The 21,531-nt window shown below is 35.5% G+C and overlaps 2 protein-coding genes across 2 annotated transcripts; one reads left to right on the plus strand and one right to left on the minus strand.

The window, feature by feature from the left end:
* Nucleotides 1-1,294: 1,294 nt before the first annotated feature.
* On the minus strand, nt 1,295-10,584 carry LOC113688025 (vesicle-fusing ATPase-like). Its single transcript, XM_072049187.1, has 21 exons — nt 10,198-10,584; nt 9,618-9,712; nt 9,406-9,487; nt 9,161-9,211; nt 8,049-8,219; nt 7,788-7,942; nt 7,535-7,643; nt 6,740-6,839; nt 6,609-6,664; nt 6,220-6,285; nt 6,043-6,125; nt 5,734-5,867; nt 4,647-4,857; nt 4,233-4,364; nt 4,080-4,140; nt 3,900-3,959; nt 2,812-2,870; nt 2,638-2,725; nt 2,264-2,386; nt 1,852-1,917; nt 1,295-1,683 (listed from the first exon to the last, which is right to left on the minus strand). Exons 1-21 carry the CDS (start codon nt 10,372-10,374, stop codon nt 1,516-1,518), a joined length of 2,247 nt encoding a protein of 748 aa, XP_071905288.1. The 5' UTR covers nt 10,375-10,584; the 3' UTR covers nt 1,295-1,515.
* A 5,069-nt stretch (nt 10,585-15,653) lies between these two features.
* On the plus strand, nt 15,654-20,960 carry LOC113687646 (uncharacterized). Its single transcript, XM_027205207.2, has 8 exons — nt 15,654-15,941; nt 16,051-16,165; nt 17,175-17,270; nt 17,617-18,882; nt 18,968-19,031; nt 19,256-19,395; nt 19,505-19,816; nt 20,303-20,960. Exons 1-8 carry the CDS (start codon nt 15,886-15,888, stop codon nt 20,606-20,608), a joined length of 2,355 nt encoding a protein of 784 aa, XP_027061008.2. The 5' UTR covers nt 15,654-15,885; the 3' UTR covers nt 20,609-20,960.
* Nucleotides 20,961-21,531: the final 571 nt, after the last annotated feature.

Consider the following 21,531-nt stretch of genomic DNA (forward strand, 5'->3'; position numbering starts at 1 on the left):
TGAGCGGTTCAGTTTATTTGGACAACTTTTTTAAAATTGATAGGTACAACTCGTGGAATGGAAGTCAGTGTCTTATCAACACTAGACTTCACAAGTGGAAGACTTTTGATGAGAGATTGTGGGCAGATCGAAAGAGTCATGCAGCATAATTAATTAAACATACGGAACAAAACATACACTTGACTGATAGGGAGAACCTTCTTCTTTCGAGAAACGAAATTTGACTAACTAAACCTAATCCCAAAAGTCAACCCAAAAGCCGACAACTCTTGGATTGCTCTCAGGGACTTAACTATCCAAATCCCAACCCCCCCCAAAGCCGACGTGGGATAGAAACCCCGACAGGGGCCAAGCCCACAAGACCCGCTGCTACTAAGCGGTGAAGACCCCTCACAAGCCCAGAGAATGACGACCCAAGCAGAGTTTCTTTCGAGCTGACGCAGGCAGAAGACTACCATTGTTTTTTTCTTCTTTCGAGAAATGAAATTTGACTAACTAAACATAATCCCGCTGATAGGGAGAACCACCAATTGCCTTTGCTGTTCACGAATCGAGCCACTCGCGATCGGTCAATATCGAACTCGAATCGAATTCGAGCTAATCAAGTCGATCTCGAACTCGAGCTTGAGGTAAAAAACATTAGGCTCGTTGGCTGTTCACGAATCGAGCCACTCGCGATCGGTCAATATCGAACTCGAATCGAGTTCGAGCTAATCAAGTCGATCTCGAACTCGAGCTTGAGGTCAAAAACATTAGACTCGTTGGCTAGCGAGCTCAATTATATATATATATATATTTTGATAGTAAAAATATATATATATTCTTAATATTTTATTATTTGTTAAAAAATTATTATTTTATTTATATTTTAAAATAAAATAATTATTTTTTATTTTTTTATTTTTTAAGTTCGAGCTTGACATTTTGAGCTCGTCAAGCTCGATGAAATTAACTGGATGCTCGGCTCGATAAGGACAAAACTCAACTCGACTCAGTTCATTTACACCTCTACTTTCTTCGACATTAGCTAACGGACCTTAAGAGTGGAAAATTGAGGAACTTTTTTTTTTAATAATTTCTTTGCAAATCTACGGGATGAAAGCCACATTTCTTGTCATTCTTTGACTCTTAAAATAGTCGACTACATGTTAATTTCCATTTCATGTCCGTTCAAAAGATTAATTTCCGATTACGGGAAAAGTTCAGTAGTTAAACTTCCAGACCTCATTATCTCTCCCAGTAAAGATTTGTCAAGAAAGAAAGCTACGCGATGGCAAATTAGACATTTAAACCATTTTGAGAATCAAAAGCAAAGCCTATATAGCCATATAAAATAACATATAACAAAGCATACTTCTACAATCGGTAATAAGAATTTGTGTTTAATAACCCAGCCACAACCCTATTGTCTAACAAAAGCCTCGTCAAAATCCCATTCCCCGTAAATGAAATGGTATTAACTCAATATAATCATACAAAAATCAGGTTTCATGTAAACTGGAGCAAACATCATGTCTAATATACTACCAAGTCTTTATCCTGATATTGAACTACATCTTGTAGACAATTCAAGAAATGATTAATCTTGATCTTCTGCCGGCCAGAGTAAATAGCTTCCGCTTCTCCTCCTTGCTCGCCTTGAGCCGCCATCTCAACTACCATGTAGAGCATCTTGATCGGCATCTGTAGAGTCGCAGAATAATGAAAAGTTATATACATGTCCATTAAAGAGTTATATACACACACACACACATGTATATAAGGTGTTTTCTTATTATTTATTGTTTTGGGGTACTGATCTTTTGGCTGGGGAGTGTGGGTGGGTGGTGTTTGGCAGGGGTGGGGGCTTACGTCATTCAATGCCTCAGCAGCTGAATCAACATCATCATCTGAGAAAACCTTAAGCTGTTGCAGCACCTGCCAAGAAGAGCATAATGATCAGCATTGAAAAGTAAAGCAGGCCGAAGCTAAAACATTGATTCATACACCAATTAACACAAAACGAATATCAAATCAGGGAAGGGTAAACGCAGAAGGCAGAGCAGGAAAAATACAAGCAGCATAGATTCCCAAAGAAAAGTGCTCTACCCTACCAGCAAATAAGGCTCTTCTAGCGTAAACATAGGGTTAAAGTATAATCTTCGCGTCCAGTATGCGAGGAACCACGTAGCAAAACATATGCCAGAGGCAAATGAAACAGAAAGCAAATTCCAGGAAACAATAGCGACTGCTATGCTATAAAGATTTGAGGATGATGATTCACCTTTCTGGCATCTTCTGTGCCAAGTGTTGGAATATGGTAGGTGACGGAGAAAGCATCGCGAATACCAACCATCTTCAAGAAATTAACCTCACTGGTTGTCCCAATCACAAGAACATTTTTCCCCTGTATTCAAAAGAGTATTAAATTGACAAATCATTAACATAAAAGATGCAATAACTATTACACACAGTGGCATTATTTAATGCGATATAACTACAATTCAATGTATAATAAATCACATAAAACATGTAATTCAACCAACAAGCCTGACAATTATTTGCAAAAGTTGTCCCTTACAACTTAAGAACTTCGACACATCTCAAACAACAAATGCCATAATAACTTGGATTAAAGAATAGCACAATATAACATACTTTTGGAGGTAACCGCTTGAGAAGTACCAACAACGTCTGAGAAATTAAGTTTGAAAATCGTGGGCCAATTGCAACATATTCTATTAGCCTGCAACAGCCGCAAACAGGATAATCTCAGTGAATTGATAAGCAAATAAACCATCAAAGATTGGTTGCCCGAATGATCAAAGGTACCTTTCAATATCATCAAGGATGATAATGCTTAGAGGGGACTTATAAGCATCCTCAAATACCTGTAAACATAAAAATTATGGGCCAACTATACACGTACTTCATACATCAAGCGTTCTATCTGTACATGCATATGAAATATAGATGCAAAAAAATCTTTTTGCTCACCCCATGCACCAAACCTCATTATTCTGAAGAAGAAAAAGTTATTTCAAGAAAGGAAAAGTGGAACTGTAAGAAATTATAAAAATAGTCAGAAGACCCACAACAGAGTTGAGGACATTGCTCTCCAATGCTAAAGACCCCAGACATTTCTGGAGCAAAGTCTGACTTTTAACACCCTCGTCATCGTCACTCAGCTTTTCCTCCATAATCAAGTCCATATAATGTCAAAGTACCCACTCCCAATAAAACTTCCTCTCCTCTAACTACACGCTTGTAGGAATAGACTTGGTTGTAAGTTTTGACTGTAAAGACGACAGTAGACTGAGAGCAAAGGCTCAGTTTCATCATACTGATTCTCATAACTCAGAAAAATTATCAATGTATCCCACACAATTTGCTGTTATAACCCATGTGGTAGCTGTACCGAAGGTAGAATTCAATGACGACCAGAAAAATGCAAATATTGAGATTCCTATATTCCCTCTCAGGCCCAGGTATGAAAAAGTCAAGGGAAAGCCAGTTTTAGTGGTCAATGCTTGCCTCTGCTGAGATGGCACCACGCAAGTAGATATCCTAGTACAGTTAGCAGGCAGTCAGCAGTAAGCAAGTCCCTTTTTCTTTCATTTTCTTTTCACTTTATTGCTTCTCCATTAAAATCAATCAGCAGCATTGGGCACATCATAGGTCTAAAAAAGCTGTCCTCATTGCCACAAATTATGTCATGTCAAGGCTCTCCCTATGTATGTGTGTGCAAATATGTGTTCGACATTGAATGCAAGATAACCAGCAAGCTATGCATTCCTCAATCATAAAAAGGTAGCAACAAGTCAATCAAGCAAACAAATAATGAATAACAAACAGGAACATAGAATGTTCTCCAAACTAGGAAGTTATATAGTCCAAGAAATTATATCAATGTTCAAAACCTTCACAATCTGGGCACATTTACTGCCTTCACTGAGTCCAATCATTGATTCAGCAGAAATCTACCAATTGGAAAGAAAAAACAGAAGCAAAATGTCAGGGAGCGAAAGAATGTTCAAGAAATACTTGACAGATATACAAGAAAAAAATCAAATTGAGCAGAAGTACAAAAAGTAGCTTACAATCTTGACATAGGGAAAATCACTTTCAATACCAATAGTTGCTGCCATTGCTGTCTTTCCACTGTTTCAAACGTATAATATTAGACAAATGGCCTTTAACTCTAACCGGAAAAAAAATAAGTGCAGAAACAGAATATTAAAAAAAAAATTTACCTCCCACTTGGTCCTTCCAGAAGACAAGTAATAAGCGGGCTACCTTTGCTAACTTTTACTTGTTCTGCCAAAAGCATAGTTCTTCTATATATGTGGGAATGTCGTTCACCACAATCGACAATTCCATTGATTCTGCAACTCATAACAATTTAATAAATGACCTTCTTCAATTTCAAATCAGGACCTCATCTTCTTTCAGTTAAGAAACTCTCAAATAGTTATAATTTTTCTAGTGAGCAGAAATGGCAAGATTAAACCTTTCAATTGCAATGCATATTGGTGAATCAAGGATAATAGTCTTAGCAAGAATATGTTAAAGGAAGATGGCAACTTTTATCAATGATGCAGAAAATAATCAACCACAGCTTCATATATGACCACCTAATCTATGATCAAATTGCTTGAAAATCCTACCTGCAGCGCTCAAGATCATCAGTGGAAGCTCCAAATGCAGGAGTGACTTCTTGAAGGGCAACAAGAAAATCATCCATTGTAACTTTTATACTTTCCTCATCAACTGGTTTTGTAAGATCGTCCAGACTTAATTGCCGGTTCAAAGCAAAAGAAACTGCACTTTTTACAACTCCCTCAAGCTCTGCCCCACTGTAGTTTTTTGTCCTAGCAGCTGCAACCAAAGTAATTTCCATAAATTCTATACATGACCTACTTAGATGTCAACCAAATAATTCAGAGTCAATGTAAATTGTCATGCATTGAAAGAATGTGAGTAGTAATATAGGAAAAGTTTACGTTAAGCAAGTTAAATATACATCTGTGCATGCATCTGCATCAGCTAGGTGCCAAAACTCACAACATACCAAAATGCACGCAAGCATCTAAAAAAGATTACCATAATATGGCAACATTCCAGTCCACCACATGTCAAAGTAAGATATAAAATCCTTTGTTATGCAAATTATTTTGGTGGGGACATAAAGGAATTCTTGCAAAAATAACGAACGAGCACTATTCATAAAGAGAACCATTCAAATCTGTAGATATAGTATTTAGAAGCTCTGCTAACCTTGAAATTGATTCAATTCTCAAAAACTTGTAAAGAATTGGAATTTTACTAAAACTAAGTCAATACCTGTCCTCAAATGCCAGACTTCACAATCCATTTTAGTGCTAATCCATACCGGATTCAAACTTACAGTGAAACAGGGGGTGCAATGACAAGAAACTATATAATTCATCGCTTAACCCGTAAATACATAGTCACAATCAATTTTAGGCTCCATGATGCCAATTAAAAATGGGCTGATTATCAGTCACACAGAGTACCCACCTCAAATCTTGTGACAAGTAATACTTCGAGTGAAAATGCATAGGCGTGCAGGGTATCACATTGAAAAGGTCAATACTTCAGATTGAAAGATAAAAAAGTAGTTAGTGCAGAAACGGCCAATCAACAGAGTTTGTAGACACCCCAACCATTCCTAGACCAAGAAAGAGAAAGGAAAAAAAAGAATCTGAACATTTCAACAGAGATGAGTCATACCAAGCTCTTGCAGATTAACATCTGGAGCAAGAAATGAATTCTCTTTCATCTTGTTTGTATGAATCTGGAGAATCTGTAAACGGCCATTTTCATCTGGAAGACTTATCTCCACTTGCACTTCCAGACGTCCAGGTCTAAAAGCCAAAAGTTTACAATGACATATAGGTTAAAACACGGAAACATCTTTATTCTCAGCTATACAAGTAAACGCAATCAATAAACTTGGCATCTCCATTTTCTATTGGCACCAGCATATATGTTGTGTGTTTGTGTGTGTGAAAATTCGTATAACATGACAAAGCCAGTCACCTTAAAAGTGCTTCATCAATCAAATCTTTCCTGTTGGTCATCCCAATGAGCAAAACATTGTTCAGAGACTCCACACCATCTATCTGAAAGCCATAGAAATCCAACCAGTTAACTGTGTGCCTCAATAAATTTTCCAATTAAGTTCAACAGCTTCATAACTTTTATCAATTACCCAACCTTAGTGAGCAGCTGGTTGACAATGCTATCATGTACTCCAGTTCCATCCCGAGTTGAACCTCTCGACTATGTCCAAACCAAAAGCATTTATTAGTTTCATGATAAAATAACTGATGAGATTCCAAAGGCCAACAGGCAAAAAGGGCAAGACATGATAGTACATCCATCAAATGACAAAATTTAAAACAATAATACTCCTGATATGACAAACGTTGCATACAAACACCTTAATAACCTTTTTTCTTAACATTCAACTTGCTTTTCAGCAAGGATTCCATGTCATAGATAATAGGACTAAAAAGAGATCAATTTGTTACATTGATAGGGAAAGCATACAAGAAGATTATTGATCGGAGAGGGACATCTAATATAGCAGTCTATAATCTTACCTTGCAAATTGCATCAATTTCATCAAAGATGATAACATGCAAATCACTTTGGTCACCTACAAAGGCAGAAAGGAGACATTAGTTTCTAGAGAAATGATAAGGACCAAGTAATGCCATCATGGTCCCAGTACCTTTGGTTCTTTGATCCTGTTCAGCATCAGCAAATAAATCTCTGACATTCTTCTCAGTTTCACCAACAAACTTACTCAACACTTCAGGTCCATTGACAATCTACAGTTAACAAAGACATAGAAAAGGACAATTCCAGGATAAATTTAGTTAACGCAAACCAAACACTTCATTTATAGATAAATAAGACTAAGAAACAAGCAATGAAAGGAAAGGTTTTCCAATAGCATTCTCGGACATTATTGTCTATGGCACCATTGATGACCACCTCGGGAACCATCGTGGAATATTTGCATAGGCGAAGAAAGGAACAAAAAACTGGGAACAAAAATTGGGAGGCTAAATAATGTCATCCAAGTGTTGATTGGCAATAAATCTTAACCCATGGCAAGCAGGAGAAAGGTTTTAAGACTGCATTGACTGAGAGATGAGCAAGCTGACTTAGAAGATAAACTTTCATTGCTGATCCAATTGCAGAATAAATTGCCGGAGTGATTTTATATATGATCACACGTGCATTTTAAATGCCCCAAAGTGGAAACATGAGAAGACACAGTGGAACATTATACGTGGTAGTTTCAAATATCAAAATGAAACTAATACAAGGTGAAGAGTGCAGGTGTTTATTTGTTCGAAAGGGAAACAACAATTCATAAGCAATTTGCTGTGTGTCAGCTTGTTGCTGATCGATCAACACTACCATACCACTTTTTCAATAAATTGAGTGAGCACCAAAGCAGTTTTGTCAATTTATCTTTCAAACAATTAGATTACTAAAAGATGGTTGTGGCATATACCTTTGGTTCTTTCCCATTTAACATCTTCCCAATTTGACGAGCCATTAGCGTCTTCCCAGTGCCAGGAGGTCCATAGAGTAGCATTCCTTTAACATGCTTGATGCCTAATCTGGAAAATCAAAGCTTCTTAAAATTTGAAAACCATATGAATAAAATAATCAACCATTAGAACTGGCACGTTACTCATATCCATATCTATTACAAGCTTCTGAAAATCAATAGTATCAAGTGCATTCAGGAAACAGAACAGTACTTAGTGGTCACATGCGGTGGGAAAACCCTTGAGGCAAAAGCCCTTCGAAATATATCAGCAAACTCTGCACTTAAACCGCCAATACCCAGCGATTGAAGATTAAAGTCTCTCTGTTTAAAGATGCTGCTACTGGCCGATTCGCGCTGGTTGACTATCTGCACAACAAGAAAGATGACAAGATAACAACATTTGCATGATGTAACCAGAGAAGCAAGCAGTATATATTGCCCATACCCCAAAATTTCAAAGCAATAGACTAACCTTTATACCGCTGGAGCCTGAAGCCTCGAAGATGATATATGTATCAGCTGAAATTATCCCCCGCTCAATACCTTTGGATCTTTCTTGTCCTTCTACAGCAGCTTGGTTAACTGTGAAAGTGTAACGATTTCCATGATATTCAAATATTACTTTTTGCCCGTTTGTCATAATCTGCACATAAAGTAGGAGGCTATCAAAAAATGATTATTCTGCAGAGCTAATCTTATGCTTATTAACTTCAACTGCCCCAACTGAGCTAGTCTACTATATGCCCCAATGCATGTCCCCAATTTTGACTAGACTTATCCAGTAAAGCTCCAATGTCGGGGTCAACCGTTTATGCTGTATGACAACAAACGGTCATTAAACGATATAAACAATGTACACCAGAGAAATTTTAAATACCTAATCCTTCGGACAGTAATATAATCCAAAGATTCAAAACCCAGACCAAGTGAGTTCAAATGATCTTGACCACTATTATGCTTCTTTTTATGACTATGCACTCATTACCTTCAGGTTCCATAAACATTAGCTATTCATTTCGTGCACTTAATTAATATATACAGCCTTCTCTCAGATCATCTTCATGCACTGTAACATGTACGAAATTTGTGCAAAAACCGCATCAATTTCTCTTTTTCCCTAAGAATGACTGATGAGACCAACATTTTAATGCTCTCTACCATTATCATGATGATATCTTTAAACTCTACTTTCAACCAACACAACGTTACTGTGCATACTGCGTGCAGTTGAATTACTGCAATCTACTAAATATCCAATTAAGGAAATTTCTCGGTTCTGGCAATGTTCCTTAAAACAAGTCAATGACTGACAAATAATGGACAAAGTTTCTTAATGTATCTGACAGTTTGTAAAGCCAACTAGACTTGAACTTGAAATTTGAAATGCTAACTGCTAAATTCTATGAAGCTTACAAACTAAAAATTTAATTCCCTGCAGAGACAAAGAATAACCAGACTTCCTCATACACAATACGATCAGTACCAAATGATAGATGGCAGCATCACTGCTGACACAAACACCCATCTCTCACCACGCCAAAAATATATTCCCAAGAAGAAAGAATAAGAAATTGGAGCTCATACCTGCTTATTAAATCTTTTCTTAATCTGCTGGGACAGAAGTGCAGCATCTACCTACAAAGTTCAGTTTACTCAGGCAAGTTAAAGCAAATAAGAGTAAGGAAGATCAAGTCTCGATGCCTAAATCACTGAAAACAGACATACGAACGGAAAGTAAAAAGTTTACTCGACACCTTTGAATAGGATCATCAGAAATAACTAACATGAAGAAGTCAGAACGAAAAGTGCTGAAAAAGAGAAATTCATACATGCTCTTCTCTAGTACCCTTCTTCACAAATTCCAACTCAACTGTTAGCAAAGCGAGGTCAAAATTTTCAGGTGGTATAAATCTGCATTGGAAAAAAAAAAAAAAAGGAGACGATAATAAAAACATCAATATAATTGCCGGGAAAGGATTTTTTTTTTTTTAAAGAAAAGGTTACTGGTTAAGAATATGTAAGGAGAATTACAAAATCAAACCTGCTCACGGATATCGAATCTGCAGTAGAAACTCTAGCTTGTCGCCGTTGACCAGAATTGAGCGCAACGTGGCCATTAGGAATCGCATCATGGCTTGTAAGTTCTAGTTAAGGTATCATAAGCATCCATTTAATTGGGACAGACTACCGTGCATTACCTAACTAAATTCACCAATACTACTTTCAAGCCTCAATTAAGACAACAAGATGGATCAGTCTGCTTATAGTGAGCTCGACTTTGTCCACTACATAACAAAGATCAGATAACAACCAACCACAACTCCGCTAGCTTCCCAAGCAAGAAAACTATAACACAGTATCCTTGTGGCCAGTATATATCTTTCAAATTCATAAGTTCAGCTCTCCTATCACAGAAGAAGTTGAAATTGATAATTAATAAATCCAAACATACCATAATCGTCAAATCTCCCAAACATAAGAATTAAGCAAATATCAGCTAATTCAGAAAAGACATTGCATAAAATAATCTAAAACAAAATTAAACCAAATTCGTATGAGTGCATCGAAACATGCAATTCACATTTCCCGAAAAAAGGGAAACGGTAAAGATAGAAAGGATATTCGACGGAGAGAACACACGTGTCCCCGACGAGAGCATAAGCGAGTCTGGATCCAGGTACGACGAAGTTCCGGAGATCGGAGGGAGAGCAATAAGCTAAATTGGTGAGGGCGAGATCTGCAGCAGGCGTGTTGGTGACGATCATGGTCGATGACCCGTACTGTGACCTCCCTGCCATTTTTTGGCTATAATTATAGAATTTGTTAAGAGAGAGATCAATTTATACAAGATCAGGAGTGGAAATTTTAGAATTTCTGTTTTTGGCTGATTCTTGGGGGAATTTTGTTTGCTTTTGGATTAAGAAAACCGGATGGGCGGTCTAAGAAGTGAGAAGAACTCTCTTTTCTGCAACTTTGATTCAAAACGCAGTTCGACGGTTGACAGAGTGGACAAGACGACGCCGTTAGAGCGAGCTGAATTCAGGAGTGGTTTTATGCGGGTAAGCGTGCTTTACCTCTCAACGCCTTCTCTCACACTATATAACAAAGAGCAAACGGCACAAATGGAAAATGAGAGTTGAGATTTGACTTTAGGTGCGTTTAATAAAATGACTTTAGGTGCGTTTAATAAAATTAAAATCTGAAAGTTGAGATTTGAAATATGAAATATGAAATTTGAATTCATTAAATTATTAAAATCCAGTTTGATTCACAGACTGGATGAAATGGGATGACTCATCCTCAGATTATTAATTCTTAATTGAGTCATCACCGGATAAATAATCCAAGTTATCTAGTATTTGGTTGGTTCTCAATTGGATAGGATATGTTGGAAAATTATCCTATCCTATGTTTGGTTGGAAATTGGATGAGAAATGATTACTATTTTAATAAATTATTTAATATTATTTAATAAATGATCTAATAAATAATTTAATATTTATAAATTTTATTAAAATAGAGTAGTTTAAAATTTTATAATTATAAAGTAAATCAAGGGTTTTGATATATAAAAATTCGCATTCATTCAAACTGACCATTCGTGCCCTTAAAAATAGATTTTGACCGAGTTTTTGAACCTATATTTGAAATTCAATTAAATAATGAGCCAAGTTTTAACTAAATTAAGGTTAAATCGATTAAAACCTAACTCATTTAAGAGTTTTCAATGAGCTGAACTCAGGAAAATATAGAAGATTTTTCTTTGAATCGAGTTTGAACTTATTGAAGTCCTCATTCACAATGTCCAATTAATAAGATTATATATTTATATAAATTTCATTTAGAATATAAGCTTAGTAAGGGTAATCTAGTCCAAGGGCAATATAGTCCTTCTATTATGATGTTTGTATGGCAAAATAGTCAAAAAATTAAATCAATTAATAGGGGTAAGTCAAAATTTTTAAAATAATGAATAGGGGCAAATTAGTAAAAAAAAATCAATAGAATTAGTAGGGGCTAATTAGTCTATTTATTATGATATTATTATGTAAGAGTATGGTTATATAATAGCTAATTTGAATTTGAATCATTTATAAGGATAAATTAGTCCAAATATTGTTATATTAGTAGCAAGGGCAAATTAGTCAAAAACTTTAAAATTAAATAATATGGGCAAATTAGTCCATTCATATTATATTATCATGTGAGAGTTGTATTATATAATTATAAGAGTATAAATTTGTATTTTTTGTAAGGATAATTTAGTCTAAAACTTTATCATCATATCTGTTAGTCATCCCAGGATGACTAATCCCATATCTCCCGTGGAATTATTTTATTCCATGAATAAGGGATTAATACGTTTAGGTATAATGTGTCATCCCATGTATAAAATGCAACCAAGCATCATGTGTCATCCCATGAACCAAACGGACCCTAAGTGTTAAATCTAATATATTTGGGTATATATCACATTCAGTGATAAGTGAATAACTTATCACTTAATTTTGGAGGCAAGTTTTGTCTAGAAAATTCAGTGACTAATTAATTCAGATGTTCTATTTTTTGTTATCAAACACGTCTGAACATATTAAGATCTAAATATATTAAATTTAAGTGTTGATTAGGGCTTTTAAATGGGACCTTTATTTGGATAGTATGATTTGGGAAAAGTCTTTGCAAAAAGATATTTTGCAAAATATTAGGGTTATCAAGTTTTGCTTACAATGCAAACACATCTTCAAAATATTTTCATTTCACATACATTAAATTATAAGAATTATCACAATGTTGTTCCAAATCATATTTCTAAATAATCTCCTATATGAACACTCTTTTAATCTGGATAAACCTTTTGGATTAAGTATTGGATTATTGAAACTTCTATGAATAATGAAAACTACTGACCTTAGTAAACGTGGTACTTCATTCTATTAATTTGTTAGGAAAGTATGGATTAAAATTTATTTTCCATCAATTTTCACTAAATTTGATAATTTGTAGAAATCATCCTAAAGTGTTTTACATGTTTTATGGAAGAAGTTTTTTTTTTTTTTTGAGTGGAAGGAGAATGTTGATAGTAATATAACATGTTAGACACTTATGGTGCATTTAATAAAACTGAAATTTGAAATCTGAATCCATTAATTTATTGAATTGTTAAGTATTAAATCAAATATGTTTAAGTATATATTATATTTATTGATAAATGAATAGTTTATCACTTATTTTTTAGAGCAGGTTTTACCTAAGAAATTCAGTGCCACTTAATTAATTCAAATGTTCAATTTCTGGTTATCAAATGCGTCTGAATATATTAAAATCTGAACCTATTAAATTTAAGTGTTGAATTGGATTATCAAACAAACCTTAAAATGTTTCTTGATTTCACTATTTCCTATTAAAAAAATTTGTGTGTGTCTAGATATTCCCACAATACACATCCTCCAACACTAGTTATCTTTCCCCTTCATGTACAATTTCACGCTAAAAGCTATTCTATACTAATTCGCACTAAAATGCTTGCACCATTTGGGACTCCTTGGCCACAAAAAGCAACTATTGTAATGGTAGACAGAGGCAGGCTTTTTGGTACGTAGAGCAATTCAATACTAATTTTCATCTCACTTACTAGATTTTTACTAGAAGGATGCATATAGATGCAGCGTTTTTTGTTTTTTTTATTAACTGTTTTTGAAAAATTATACTGTATAAGAGTTTTTGTAGTATATTTTAAAATGTTTTTAAAAAATATTTTAAAATATTTAAGATTAGAAGAGTTTTTAGATTATATTTTAAAATATTTTTTAAATATTTAAAAAAATTTAGACTACTTTTTAGAGTATCTTTTAAATATTTTTAAAAATTTTAATAATATTTAAAAAATTAATTTTTGAAAAACTTAGCAATCCAAAGAGCAGGTGTTGACCACAATTTCGATCATCAATAGTTAGTTATATCATTTCAGTCAAAGCTTTCACACGCTATTCAGTCTATAGTTTTTAATATTTCACCTTTCGTGCTCCCATCCTTGCTGCCCAAGCAAAATCAATCCTACTTTTTTGTTTCCTTTTTCTTTTTGGCGGAAAAAAGAATGCTTAATCCGTTTCCTCCTACGTGTCATGCAGGCAAATGTGGGTCCCACACACCAACAATGCAAAAGGCTGTCACCACGGGGATACAACCAATGCCCTCCGATCTCATCATTTACTCGCACCATGACGTCATTCCCCAGCAACTCGTGTCAGAAACGTCAATCGGACGGTCCAAACAGCGCTAGTAACGGCACAACTGCAACATATTTGAAGCCAAGTGGTTGCCTCAGTTGACTAATGTGTCGTGGCTTCGTTGCAGCCTAAGATGATTTATGCACACTTAAATCTGTTACTTAACTAGGCGCGCAATGCCCCACTTATCATTAACATCAAGGCAACGGGTTAACTATCCCATGGCCCTTTTGGAAGCCAAAATTCTGATTTAACCCTGTAGTAACAAAATTTTAGGCGAGTATGCTGCAATTTGGCCAATGCTCCCAACTTTTGTGTGATGTTTCTGTTTCACGGCTAGATCACTATCTATGCTTCACATAATCATAGTGTAAACGAGTATAAACAATCCAAACATCCTAATATTTAAATTTGTTTGATTATTTTTAATAAATTTAAATTTTTATTCAAACTTGATTTGTTTACTTCTCGAGCCAAAATGAAACGAATTTTTATTGAGCTCAATTTAAGTCGAACTCAAGCGGCTTGATTTTTGCATGTAAAATTTGCTTATTATGCTAATTGAACCGAGTTCATGCAAAACTTGAAAGTTTATCAACCATAAATTGCTGCTCAAAATTAATTTGATTAACTACAGAACCAAATTTGAATGGGTTCTTATTGAACCAAACTACTTGGTTCTATCTCTTAGCCCTAATCATATGGGGGGGTCATTGGTGAAGTGAAATTTGTATATCAATATCATTTATCTCATATTGTAAATCCTAGTTAAGATTGCATGATTAGAAAAGAATCAAACAAAAATCTTTAAGTCGAAAATTACCCTAAAATGATTGAATCAATTTCCCAAAAATTAACCCCCAAAAGGATATAGCAACTCCGAGCTAAGTGTTGCTTTGTGATTCATGGCTACATAATTAAATAACTAAAATGATCGAATAACTTTGTGCTTATGTAGTTACTCAAGCTTAGTTTTTCAAAATTAAACCAGTCTTTTGGACATTTTCGTTCTAAATATACTTCTACACATTTTAACATTATTAAAACGAAATTACTATGAAGATAAAAATTAAGTTGTATGATCCCATATTCGATTATTTTAGCCTTTCATATTCATTTATTAAATAGAATGCAAATTTTGTAATATCTTAATAATGGTAAGAAAGTGAACTAAAGAAAAGTCAAAATGACTTTGTTTACCATATTATACTAAGTTAAGGTGATAACCAAACACTTGCCTCCCGAGTCAATTCAAATTAAAATTAATTTGATAATCCAATTTAGCACTTAAATTTAATGGATTTAAATTTTAATATGTTCAAACACGTTTGATAACCAGAAATTGAATATTTGAATTAATTAAATGATACTGAATTTTTTAGGCAAAACATGCTCTAAAAAATAAGTGATAAGGTATTCACTTTATCACTAAATATGATATATACTTAAATGTATTTGATTTAATACTTAACAATTCAATAATTTAATGATTTAGACTTCAGATTTCAATTTTCAGATTTCAATTTTATAAAATGCACTCTAAGACAAGCCAGTACCCAAGTTTCAATGATTACAACAGTCTTTATATTATCCGCCTTCAAAAACACTATTGATTCAAACTCACATTTGTGAATATTGAAAAAAGTAGGAAGGTTTTGTAGGTAATGTGAAAATAGTAAACGGATGCAAAATTGAGAGGTCACATTTAGAAGGCCAGAGTGAAATAGCTTTACTTTTGAGAGGCCAACTGAAATTTCTGGTTACTTTGAAAGGGCCAAGATGAAATTACTCTCAAGTCTCCAGGAAAAGTGTATCATCTATCCACTACCACTATTATCTAGTGTCTCCCTGCATTACTTTATATAAACTTTGGAGTTTGTTTCTTGCATAGAGTCCGGGATGCAGACGGAATTTGTTGTCTTTCTTCTGATTATTTATTGTAACGATCAGTTAAAATAATTTGAGATGACCAGGTTTTAATCGATTGTCAATTCAAGACTCAGAAGCAATAAAAAGCCCTAATCTTATTATCTTTCTCTGTTTTTTTGTCTTCTTTATTCACTTTTTCCCTCTCGCCGTATAATGGAATCTCCACCACCGCCGTTGCCGCCCCCCTGTTATATCTCCCAGGGTTCCAAGTAAGTACTATTTTTCTCCCTTCTTGCTTTTACTTTTTTATTTTCTAATTCCTTTTAAGTTTGTACATTTACCGAAGTTTTGATTCTGTTAATTATTTTCTGTGGGCAGGAAAAGGGTTTTTCCGGGGGGTAGTTCGACGTGTATGGAGGCAGATGTGGTGGAAATCCCGCCTCCAGTAAATAGCAGCTCGAAGCTGAAGTCCCTTAAGCTCAAGGAAAAAGAGGTGGGATTCATTTGTCTGTTCATTTTAGACTTTGGATTGATCGCAAATTCTAGCATGATTGGTATTCCGCCTTTTTCTTTTCTGTGTAAGAGTTTTAATTAATTTGTCGAATGTGATTTGCATGTTTTTGGTTTTCAATTGGTGAAAATGAAAGCGGAAAGAGTAAAGATGCGCTTTTTTGTTTCGAATTTAAGCTGCATTTCTGCTGCTTGGTACTCGGGAATAATTGTTTTAGGAATTTAGGAAAATGGAAACTTTTGCAGAACTTTGAATAATCATAATCCTATTTCAATTTTTGAAGCCTCGTATGGTGCCTCAAAGGTATGATCACAGACTCATGGCAATGTTGGAGGGTATAGTGATTGCGAGTTTTGAACTCTAATTTATTCGTGATTCTGGGAACTTTCATAATTTTGATTTCCATTAGGAGTTCATGAAAGGTTTGGTTGGTGCAAGATCATCTTCTGCATTCTTTAGGTTATTTTGCTTTTTGGTAGTATCGAATTTATGGGGTTCAACAGCTGAAGTTTAACAATTGATAAACTTCAGGTTTTCCTTTTTCTTTTGCAGTTCAACAGTTAATCAGTTATTAGACACTGAAGTTCTTAGTTCACCACTAAGGGTTTTTTCTATGTTTGCTACAAAGAAATTATTTTATCTCAAGTCATGTTGCAGCGGAAATAGAATTATTTGCTTTGACATTTTTCATTGATCAAACATTTTCTGCATCAAAGTGGTTTGGTAGCTCCTTTTAAGCCTCTTTTCTGGTCAGGAAAGAAAATTTATTAAGGGAAGGGTGGTACTCCATCTTTTCATTGCATATTAACTGGATTTCTGTTCGGTGACTGTTGCTCTTCATTTCATCTGGTCTTTGGTAGTAATTTTTAGCACCTTTTCTTGCTTTTTTGGCTTTCTAATGCAAATTTTAATTTTTACGACCATTTTTGCCATTCATTTTATTTAAATATTGTTGTAAATGTCTTAATAGTGGTGAATGGATTCTTTGTAGGTAATTTTTCCTGAAGTAATAGATGTTGACATGGATGACGACTATGAGGATATTATGCTTTTGGATAGAGAAGTGGACACAAAGAGGAAGGGCAAGGTAACTATAAACTTTTGTTCGCAAAATGTTGCTTGGTACAATCTTAATTGGATTTGTGAGTCAGCTGACTCCAATATGGTACTTCTTGTTTGTAGACATGACTCTAATATGGTAATTTTGAGAGTTTGATGGCGGTTTTTCCATGTGGACTTACTTTTTAAATTTGAATTCATTATATGGTTTGTATTCTTGTTAGAACTTGGTTGTATTTTATATATCTGCAGATGTCATAGCGAGGGGGGGGTTGTTTTGGCCAATAATGGGCCAAGAATTAGTTCATGGTAAATTGGTGAAGGTATTCCTAATGTTGTTGTACTTATCAGCCCATACTTTTTCTTCCTTGTAGGATGTTTTCAGCAAGCTTCCCTCAGGATCTAGTTCTGGAATTAATGATGGGTCTGGGAATGGTGTGCAATCTCCAGAGAAAAATTATGTTTCAGGATCACATTATTTAATTAATGGAGAAGATTTTGATGCTGACTTTTTTTATGGAGAAAATGAGTATGTGGATATGTCTCAGGATGATCCCCTATATGATGATCAGTATGCTATCATACAAGCTCATTTGGATAGTTTGGATATACCTCCTGGGGTTGAGGTTAGTGTACCTTGGTTTGCAGGCCATGAAGAAAATAAATTAAAGCCGGCTGTTGCAAGTACTTCAAATCATTCTAGCTCGCCAATTGACGTGGATGGTGTGGTTTTTCCCCCAAATTCCAATTCATCCTCCTCAATATGGCCCATGGAATTTGAACAATCAAGTGACAAATCAATTATAGGAGAGAATTTAATTTCAGGAGACAAAGTGAAAGGAAGTGGTCAACCTAAGAAATGGGAGCCATCTTCATCATGGTTGCTTAAAGATCCTGCTCATGTCTCGAAGAGGTCAACTGCAGCCAGGAGTTCATTTAGTTTGCCATCAAAATTCGCAAAGGATTATTTGACCTCCTCATCAAGCATGGATATGCATGATTCTCGTCATCATTTGGCTGAATCTTGGCGTCATCATTTGGCTGAATCTTGGCGTAGTAAAACTAAGAGGAATCGTCAAATAGGTTACAATATGCTGGAGGGTGGTTCACACAACCAGTTCAGTCATCATGTTTCTAGCTTTACAAAGCATCCGGTTAGTGGTCCCTTGACTGGTCTAGCTTCACGTAGTCGAACAAAGCGAAATGATGTTCAACCTGGAGCAGTGAGCCATAAGCATCTGGGCAGTGGTGCCTCAACTAATCCAGCTTCTCATATTCAAAAATTGCTAAATGATGTTCAACCTGAGGTAGGAAGCCATAAATATGCGTGGAAGAGCATGCCGAACAATACTGTAGGACATTCTTTTGTGAATGCTTCATATCCATCAGGATTTGTTGATCAGTCTGGGCCGCTAGCTGTCTTCCCTGATGACATGGCCTTTGGCCCCTGGGACATGGATCCTATTGTGGGCCAAAAGAGTGCAACTGCTTCTGGAAACTCATCTGGGTCGTTATCTGGCAAGGCAAAATATGGGGATCCTGGTGAATTTTTGAAGAACTTTGATCTTTTTAAGAAATTTGATACCGTTCAAGATTTTACAGATCACTATTATTCTAAAAATGGTTTTTCAATGAGGCAGGTAAGCTTCGGTTTTAGACATACTCGTAACTGCTTTTTTTTCCCCCTCTGAATATGGTTCCCTTACTGGACATTTTCTGCCACAGCCGTCAAAGAATTGGGCAAAGAAGATACAGGAGGAATGGAGGATTCTTGAAAATGATCTACCTGGTAATAGGATTGGCTTGTCTTTTTATTGAATCTGTTATCTTTGATTATTTCTTTACTCCTTTGAAAGCTGTACATATGGAGTGGCATAAAAAATATGTTACTCTGGATCTTACTTTGTGTATAAACTGTCTGCATTTTCATGCATTATTCATATATTTTTGTCTCCTTTTATGCATACTAGACTTTGTAGTGATGCACTTAGTTGTTATGTAATCATCCCACAGATACAATATTTGTCAGAGTCTATGAATCGAGGATGGACATTTTGAGGGCCGTAATAATTGGAGCTGAAGGGACTCCATACCATGATGGCCTATTTTTCTTTGATGTGTTCTTCCCAAGCAATTATCCTAATGTGCCACCAGTATGTAGCTGAAATTCATGTTTGCATATTAAGCTTCTGTTTAAATTTAGATCTTCTACATACAAACCAGGTCTATTTTCCATTAAAATTAGCAAATTACTTTTTCCAGCATGTTCACTACCATTCTGGCGGCCTTCGTATTAATCCGAATTTGTACAATTGTGGGAAAGTATGCCTCAGCCTTCTTAACACTTGGAGTGGTAGTCATAAGGAAAAGTGGATTCCTGGTGTATCAACCATACTTCAAGTTTTGGTCTCTATTCAAGGGCTGATTCTGAATGCCAAGCCATATTTCAATGAACCTGGATATGCAAGCATGAGCGGTACACCTGGGGGTGAAAGTAACTCACTGCAATACAATGAGAGCACTTTCATCTTGTCTCTGAAAACAATGGTATACAACATCAGGAGGCCACCAAAGGTAAAGTGATTGTGGCACTTTTCGCTTTATCTCATGGCTGGTTTGACTGCTTATTTTGCCTATCTACTTATGGTATTCTTGTTGAGATTAAATTGAATGAGCAAATTTTTTTTGTTCAAGCAAGAGATCTTCTAATTGATCTCGTGCTGGTGCTACTTTTCCTTGTTTGCGTGTTGTTGTCTATTGCTTTTATGATGCCATCTAACCGGTGCAGTAAGAGGACCCTCTCTAGCAGGTTTGTTGTCTTGCCCTGGTGGTGCTTTTGGGGTATCTTTTCGTTTTGTTTTGTGCTTTGTTATCCTATAATTTTTGGGTTCTTGGAAGAAGTATTTATTCATTTATTTTTTGTTTGTTGGGGTTCAGAGGAGGAAGGGGGGTGGTCTTGGTTGCAAGTATATATGATACTTGCATTAAAATCGACTGCAATTTGTTTTTGGCTGCCTTCTGATTTGGACTGATTAATGACTATTTTCGGCTTGGCTGCAGTATTTTGAAGATCTTATTGCAGGGCATTTTTACAAGCACGCACGTGATATTCTTGTGGCTTGTAAGGCATATATGGATGGAGCTCAGGTGGGATGCCTTGTCAAGGGGGGTGTTCAAGATGTTGATGAAGGTGACAAGAGCTGCTCCCAGCATTTTAAGAACTCTTTGGCAGGATATATCAAAACGCTTGTGGATGCATTCGCAGAAATTGGTGTCAAAGATTGTGATGAATTTCTTGCTTTAGCACAAAAGACGAACAGGATGGTGCCTTCTCAGCCAGTGGCTCAAAATTTTTACTACTACTGACTTGATGAGCAGGCAATTTTGAAGTTTAACCATTTGCTCGCCCATAAGATGTGCGGTTTAGGAATTCTATCTTAACAGACTAGATCGCACTGAAATTATGCAGTATGCTAGAATTATGGCATTTGGGACATAAAAAGTACAATATTATTGACAATAAATGTATATATAGCAGTTAGCTGTCCATATAAATATTTCCCCCCCTTTTTTTCTGGAATGAGTAGTGGATTTAAGTTTGACAATGTAGTCTGTTGGTTTGTCGATCCTGGAATTATCTCTTTGAGTGTGGCATTTAGGGCTTACCTCAAAGATGTGATCAGTCATCTAAATAAAACTTATCACAGGTTGGCAGAAAGTGAAGTGTAGTGTGTCATGGAGTCGCAAAAGTCGCACTCATTGAGTTGCTGTTTTCGTCATGCATGCTTTTTCATGGCAAGTCCTTTTAGTGGCGCTGGGTGGCGAGTAAATTTTTTGTCTAGGGGCATCATTCTTGATATAGCAGATCTGAGCATTGGTTCCCTATCTGTAATGTCAACTGTGAACGGTAAATATGCCAAGGGCTATTTTTATTCGTTTCTTTAAAGTTTAAGCCTGGGGATGACGACCGCCGGTAAAGCATCACTTAATGCCAACGCACTGATTTTGTAAAAATGGAAAATTTGCAGTACCTCTTCATTGCAACAGATATTTCCAATGGCGTTTCTTCCGGTTTGGAAGGAGACTTGTAAGGTCTTTGTTAAAGTCAACATTTTTGCTTTAATTAGTCAAGAAATTATTAAACCATTTTGGTATCACCCGTGCCACCGAGGAAGGGATGAAAGCTACCGGAAGTTGCTTAGATTCCTATTTTCCACAAAAACCACCTCACAAGGAAGCAGTCAACTGGAATATAGTAGAGTACTTGGATGATAGTAGAGTATAGTTTA

The sequence above is a fragment of the Coffea arabica genome, chromosome 5e (assembly GCF_036785885.1).
Source record: "Coffea arabica cultivar ET-39 chromosome 5e, Coffea Arabica ET-39 HiFi, whole genome shotgun sequence".
Classification (NCBI taxonomy): Eukaryota; Viridiplantae; Streptophyta; class Magnoliopsida; order Gentianales; family Rubiaceae; genus Coffea; species Coffea arabica.

Bases quoted from the DNA above. Each gene is read 5' to 3' on its own strand.
- LOC113687646 (XM_027205207.2), top strand. From the start codon at position 15,886: ATGGAATCTCCACCACCGCCGTTGCCGCCCCCCTGTTATATCTCCCAG. The intron at 18,883-18,967 runs GTAAGCTTCGGT...TTTCTGCCACAG, and splicing joins ATGGTTTTTCAATGAGGCAG to CCGTCAAAGAATTGGGCAAA. The intron at 19,032-19,255 runs GTAATAGGATTG...ATCATCCCACAG, and splicing joins TCTTGAAAATGATCTACCTG to ATACAATATTTGTCAGAGTC.
- LOC113688025 (XM_072049187.1), bottom strand. From the start codon at position 10,374: ATGGCAGGGAGGTCACAGTACGGGTCATCGACCATGATCGTCACCAAC. The intron at 9,212-9,405 runs GTATGAATTTCT...TGAACTTTGTAG, and splicing joins AGGGTACTAGAGAAGAGCAT to GTAGATGCTGCACTTCTGTC. The intron at 2,871-3,899 runs GTTTTGAACATT...TTATGTTTACAG, and splicing joins AATGTGCCCAGATTGTGAAG to GTATTTGAGGATGCTTATAA.